General features: G+C 48.5%; 1 protein-coding gene across 1 annotated transcript; it reads left to right on the top strand.

Moving 5' to 3' along the window:
• Positions 1 to 1,393: 1,393 nt before the first annotated feature.
• Positions 1,394 to 4,741, top strand: LOC126529283 (nucleolar complex protein 4 homolog). The gene has a single exon (XM_050176883.2). It carries the CDS (start codon positions 1,515 to 1,517, stop codon positions 3,372 to 3,374), a length of 1,860 nt encoding a protein of 619 aa, XP_050032840.1. The 5' UTR covers positions 1,394 to 1,514; the 3' UTR covers positions 3,375 to 4,741.
• Positions 4,742 to 7,156: the final 2,415 nt, after the last annotated feature.

Here is a 7,156-nt window from a genome sequence, read left to right as displayed (position 1 = left end):
TCTTGGCAGTCTAAGAAAACAGTCATAAATAAGTTGAGAAGAGTAGTCGCTCATGAACGCACTAGACAGCCGCGTTCATAAATCGCAATGTAGCAAACTCTCGCTCATTATCAGTGTACAGAAGTACATATACGTTGCTGTAATCATGCAAATGGCTCATATTGGCCTTCCACAAGCTTTAGTGCGCAAAATGGTCATCGAAGTTGTTTTTACGCCTGCTGTGCACAGATCGTCTTACGTTCACGCCCAAACACCGGTGCGCACATGGCAGTCGCAGTGTGTCGTGCGTGTACGGCGGACAAAGTCGCCCTGGAGAATCGAGAACGCGCGGTATCCGTTTACAAACTAAATTAGATGTATCCGATTTAGCTTGGGAAATTTACAATGAACGTACGTGCCTGTGACACTGTCAGGTGTTACTTTCGTCCTGCTTGGAAACATTCAATAGAAGCCGACGGCGGTCCACGATGTTCATGCCCAAAAGCACAAGCTTGCCTCATTCCGGCTCGAAGTGACGAAATGTTTCCTTCGTAGCTCGCTCCGCGGAAGGGGAAAAAAAAACGCGTGCATAAGCTCCCGATAGCAGCGCTAAGCTGCTGCCAACAATCGTAGCACAGTTCCAGCAGTAAACACGATCGGCGTGCAAAACAACCACCGGCTGCATTACTTCGCACAACATAACATTTTATTTTCGTTCTTAGCAACCATCATCTCCGGGCACAAAGTATTTGTGCTTCAGTAAACACTCAACCCGACGTGTCACCGAATATCAAGCTCTTCCAACACGGCGGCCTTCCCGCGACGCAGTCGGCTTGGAAGGTATATGGCGGTGGCCGTTCAGTGTTGCCAGTCAAATCCCGACCTTTGCGGTACTCTGAAATTTTTTCCAGTGACTCTAGGCCGACAGTGTCGCGCGCGCCGCCCCGCGGGCGCGACAGAAAGGGGCCAGGTGCCGCGGCGGAGTTTGACAACTGAAAATAATCTAGTAACGTTGAGCCGAACGGCCGTAGCCACTCGGGCAACGGAGGAGGTGCACATAACGCACGGTTACGTTTCCTTACTCCATGCAATGTGCAAAATTTTGCAGAATTGTACTTGTCCGCACTAAGCGAGCAAAACGCTGCTGAAAGTGCTGCCATGGTGCGGCGAGCCTCACCGGACACATTGTGAGCAGACGACAAATGCGAAACCAGTGAAAGAACTTGACGTGACGTCACAAAAGCGGCGTTGCAGCGCAATAAGCTACCCACTAAAGGATCATTATCAAATGAAATTTAATAAATTTAGTAACCTTTAGATGGTAAGTATTGCGTTAATTGATTGCTATTGGTTATTTCAAAAAACAAAAGTTGAAAAACTTGAGTCTTACGCACTAGAGGACGCCACGCAAGGAACAAACATGGCTGCCTCCATTCAAAAACCAAAACGGCGTGCAGTTCCGCGTGTGCTTTCCCGATAGTGGTTCATTAGCCTATTTTTGTGCTCTCAAATATCCTCCACTGAGCTGAGGGACCATGGCTAAGCGGAAGAGAGGCAAGAATAGTCGGAGTGCGGCCAGCAAGGTCAATAACGGCTCCTATACCGAAGATGCATACATTTCCGATGCTGTCGAACATCCGTCACCAAGCGAAGATACGTTAGCAGAAGGTAAGACGACGCATGACTCAGTAGGCAAAACTGACATAAACAGTGTCGTCGAAGACGAGAGAAATTCGGACGCACCTGAGCAACCGCGAATCGTTCAACAAACCGTGGCGAACCGCAAGCGTGCGGATCTGTCGGCCAGCGAAATAAAGAAAAACGCCGCGCTGATCGTCCAAGACAGAAAGAACGTCAACCTCCTCCTCGACATCGTCGACTGCCTGTCTTCCGACTCCGAGGACGTCGTGGTCGCTGCCGCCCAGGCGGCCAACAAGGTGTTCTGTCACTTCCTCAAGACGAGCGCGGCCCTGTACGAGAGCGAAGCCGCAAAACCCGCCGAATCGCAAAACGCGCTCGAAAAGTTCAACGCCTGGCTTCGGCAGCGGTACGCCGACGCGTGGCGTAGCGTCGTCGCGATGCTTTCGGGCGCCTCGTCCTCCGGCCGCGTGCAGAGCCTCGCGCTCCAGGTCGCCATGAAGTGGATCGAGGTGGAGACGGTGCACAAGAAGCAGGGAGAGCACCACGTCCCCAGCGCCAAAGTAGCAGCCGTCGTCGAAGCGCTGCTGGACCCCGAGCGCGACATGAAAAGCGTCATCTCCAAGTTCAACCAGTTCCTCGACCTGGCCGACGTCAAGACGTACGCGCTCCGCGCGCTGGGCAAAGTGGCTCGGACCTGGAGGAGGATCGACGCGCAGACGGCTACGAAACAAGATGGCGATGAGGACAAGGCGACGTCGAAAGAGGAAGAAGAGGAGGAGGTGAAAGCATCGCAGTCGACGAAGAAGCCGGAAATGACCGATCGATACTTGTCGAACCTCTACAACCTTCTCCTGGGTTTCGACATGACGGCGGAACCGCACAAGCCGGGAGAGCCCGTTCCCGTTTTGGGAGGCGAGAGCACGAACTACATCGTCAACCACGAACAAGAGGTCAAGCGCCTGTCGGCCGTGTGGATAACCTTCTTGCGACAGAAGCTTCCCGTGAAGCTGTACCGCGAGCTGCTCATCCTGCTCCCCGATAAAGTGGTGCCGTACATGCACAACCCTCTCCTGGTCACCGACTTCTTCATTGAGTCGTACAACCGCGGCGGCTCCTACAGTCTGCTGGCCCTCAATGGTCTCTTCCTGCTCATCCACCGGTACCACCTGGACTACCCCAACTTCTACGAGAAGCTGTACGCCCTGCTGGAGCCGGGCGTCTTCTACGAGAAGTACCGGGCCCGGTTCTTCTTCCTCACCGACCTGTTCTTGTCGTCGTCCCACCTTCCGGCATACCTTGTCGCCTCGTTTGCCAAGAAGCTGGCCCGCATGGCTCTAGCGGCGCCCCCTTACGCCCTTCTTTATGTCATCCCGTTCATCGGCAACCTCCTGATAAGGCATCGCAGTCTAGTCACCATGATCAACGACTCCTCGGACCGCGATGCTTCCATAGACCCGTACGAAGCAGAACAGATGGACCCGAGCAAGTCGCAGGCTGTGGACAGTTCCCTCTGGGAGCTGAAGACGCTGCAGAGTCATTGGTACCCGACTGTGGCTAAGAAGGCGAAGTTCATCGATGACAACCTGCCACGAATGGAGTGGGACTTCTCCGAACGACTCGAGGAGGGATATGCTGAAATGATGAAGCGCGCCAAGTCTGCTAAGCACAAGGAGGCACCGACAAACTTCCACAAGGTTGAAGGACTCTTGAAGCAAAAGGAAGAGCTTTTGAGTGAGTTGTGGACTTTGGAGTGAGATTGATTCTTAGGCTTTCATGAACTTGGCATGAGGAAGACCATTCCTTTGTGCATAGATGACAGTGTTGACACATTGTGTGTTCAAAATCTGTTCTCGCATGTGTCCTTAAAGAGTAGTGGTGCCTATGGGCCATTGCTGTGCCTTTTCATCCTGTGAAACCATGGATGTCTAGGGACATTTTGTCGTGTAACATTGTTTGGAGATCTGGAATTTTTCACTGCTCCTGCAACTCAAATACATCTGCACATCAGGAGGTCTGCTGTACCTACTCAGCTACAAAGTGCTTGCATTAAACATTGCAGAAAAAATTCCCAAATTACAAAATTTTTTGTGCTAGAAATACACTGAAGCTGCGCTAGAAATTACTCAGTTGGAAGTCATGTTTGTAAAAATCCTGCAAATATTAGAGAGTCTTAAAATAGGGGCCCCAATATTTTGGGGCCCCAAAGAGCTTTGCGGGTGTTAGCGTTGGGGCACGCAGGAGTGAAGAGTTTTAGAATAGGGCTTTGCGTTTGCGGATAGCGTCTTGCACTGACAGCGCCACTACGGTGTCTAAGAAGAACTATTAGAAATAATTAAATAAAATATACCATTTTATGATAGGAATAGTAATTTTGACTTGCGTGTATTCGCGTTTAATTACAATTTAGAGGTTATTCTTCAAGCAGCAAACAATTAGTTGCGCTTAGTTTTGAGCAACAAAACCAACTTTACGTGCCTTCACCAGCCAAGCTTAGCCGTGTTAGGCCTACGAGCCATAAAATCCACACTAGAATTCGGAATCAGCGGTGTCTAATGAATCAATCTTCATAACACACGCTAGTTGAGAGAAAGCAATAACCGCAGTCACTTCTCCTAGCTTGCGAACTTCATGCGTTACCGCGAACTAGGTTAGAGCCGTCGCTTCGATGGGTACCGCTATGTTTGTTGACGCAAAGCTTTTGGGACCGCTATTTGGGCTCCCCCTAAATCGGTGAAATAGCGTTCCCAACGCAAAACCCAAACGCAGTTTGTGTCTCACGCATGCGCAGTGGCTTCGACGCTATTTCTTTGGGGCCCCTATTCTAAAACTCTCTATTATCGGTAGGCTACAAAGAACTGTAACCTGCTCAGTCATGCTGGCACATGTTGAATTTAGTATGTATGTTACTAAAATAATGCAACTGTGTGCTCATCTAAGGTTATTGCATATGAGTGCAGCAACACAAGTAAATTTCCTTGCTATGCAATGACATTAGCTGATCATCTTTTAGTGCCTAAGTGGCACTACGAAGGTGTGGCAAGATAAAACCTGCAAGAGCACGTTCTGTGGTCATTATTGTTGTTCGCTTATTCTCAAAACAAAGTTTGCTTTCTGTCTTGCACATTTGTGGTGAAGTTGAAGTTTTACTCAATGACCAAGTCAAACACGAAAAAGTAGAGACATTTCAAAGCCTGCACGGGTCCTCGTTGAAAATTTTCTCAAACCCTTGATCCAACCTTTGTAGTGCCTCGAGACCACCAGTTGAAGAGGCCATAAGCATGTGACTTACGGCATCCTTGAGATCAACACTATAGCTAATTAGTGGAATTTATGCCCAATATATATATTATTCTCCTAATTTCGAATATGATTTTAGTTTCTAAATATCTTATTTGCCAATTTTTCCGTGCTCCCTGGAAGTATGAAAAGTAGGGTCTCTTGTACAAGGTTTGAGCTTCATACCAGGCATGGGGAAATAGCCTGTGTTGCTCCTTATAGACAAATAATTGCAAATAAGTTCAAAAAGTATTTCTTTTACTTTACCATTTAAAAAATACATCAGAATCTCATCTATAGTGATTGAGGACACTGGCGATTAGTTTCCTAAAACACACATGACCAGAATTGCTGCAGATTGCAATAACGCCTACATACTTTCATTCTACACATCCTTGTACAAACGAAAGGCAGGTAGTAATGCCTCTTTAAAGTTCCCCTACTAGCTGCTCATGATGTCATGGATTCGGACGGCACCAGCTCCAGGCTAAGTGATGCTTTGTCGACAAACAAAAAGTTCAACATTCCACTACTGAGGTCAACATTGCACTCAACCTAAGGGGTTCTGAGAAATTTGCGCGTACAGAAATGAAAGACATAATGCAGATGTACCACTGCTTTAGTTTGCCCATAAAATTCAAAAGAGGAACTGTCACAATCAACCCGGGTTCGTGAACGACGGGGGGCTCCGTTTTCCCCACTAACAATCAATGTTTCCTCACCACATAAATGAAAACAGTCGTGAAAGAATACTTCACAATTCTAAACTGGTTTAGTGCTGCTCTTTAGTACACCTTTAAAGAATTACCTGTAAACCTTGGCAAAAATGCGGCAAGCGTCGGAGCACCCTGAATAATTTACTGTGCTGCTTATTGCTACAAACCAGTTTCGTTTGCGGTACACGGGAAGTCGATGTGTCACAACCATATGTCAGCACACTCACTCGCAAGTATACCGGCTTTACTTGCTCCAAACTCATTTCACAAACATGAGTGAGTGCTAGTGGCCTTGAGTGGACGCGATTGTGAACAGGAGTGAGTACCGATTGGCGCGACTTCAAGCAAAAGTCTCTGACTTTCATGAAAGCTTGAGTGAACGTTAGGTAGCAACGAGAATGACTGTCAGTGGGCATGGCGAAATTTTTCCATGGCCAAAATTTCTAGGGCCGCACATCGCATTCAGAGTGGAGCGCACCAGCTCCCACCATACATACAAGTCGCGTGGACTCCGGGGCGTGAGTCCTTACGTGGCAATCAACAGGCGCACGCCTATGCCCAAGTGCACACACACCAGGAGCTGCGAGAAGGTCGCGCTGAGCAGTTCCACCCCGAGCCGCTACCATTTACCTGCATGCATATCCTACAACACTATCGCCTTTCACGAAGAGCACTACCACCGTCTCATAATGCCCCAATGCGAGAGGAAGCTGTAATATGGCAGAAACTCCAAACAAACACACATCCACGCTTCAGTCACTACCACGCCTTACACCCTGCGCTGTATTCCTATAAATACCCGCACTGCAATCAATGTGCAACGCTTTACCACATGGTATGGGCTTGCGCAAGCACGCCAGACCTCGCCCACCACACAGCAATGGGAGGCAGCATTGTTCAGCACTGACTCAATGGACCAGCTCGACCTGGTCAACCGGGCAAGAAGGAAAACTAAAGCCACTGGACTCCTTGACTGAGGAAACCACCCACTGCAGAGCGGAGGAGCTGCTTATGCTCACTAGCTGTTTTGCATAAAGTTTATTCTCTCTCTCTCAGTGTGAGTGTGAGTGCGTGCCAGCAACTGTGAATAGAAGCGACCGCAATTGCGAGCGAGTCTTGGTGAGCGTAAGTAGGAACGGGAGTTAGTGCCAGCGAGTGTGAGTGCACAGGAGTATGAATGAATACATGGCCTAAAAAAACGTCGGTGATCGGGTATCCACTTATTCTGCCGACCTATGTTCCCAGCGTTGCGACACACTGGCTCAATCCACTTGTGTGAACGCTGCTATTGCAACATGCAAGCACAACCTGAAGAAACACATCTGGCGCTCCACTTAATTGTGAGCAGGCATCCTACGAAACCTTATCTCTACACAATGCCAGAGAAATTTGCTCTTTAGTATCGAATTAAAGTATATGTGAAACATTTCCTAGCCGGCTCTATTCATGGGTATCATCTTTTTAGATGCGAGAAACACGTGGTAGAATTTCCAGAACTTGAAAAATAAGTTTCAGTATTCCTTCAAGTAGTGCAATTGCCACTT

This window comes from Dermacentor andersoni, chromosome 8 (genome assembly GCF_023375885.2).
Source record: "Dermacentor andersoni chromosome 8, qqDerAnde1_hic_scaffold, whole genome shotgun sequence".
Taxonomy (NCBI): Eukaryota; Metazoa; Arthropoda; class Arachnida; order Ixodida; family Ixodidae; genus Dermacentor; species Dermacentor andersoni.
Note: the sequence above shows the minus strand (reverse complement) of the source record. Positions and strands in the feature narration are given on the sequence as shown.

Bases quoted from the DNA above. Each gene is read 5' to 3' on its own strand.
- LOC126529283 (XM_050176883.2), top strand. From the start codon at position 1,515: ATGGCTAAGCGGAAGAGAGGCAAGAATAGTCGGAGTGCGGCCAGCAAG.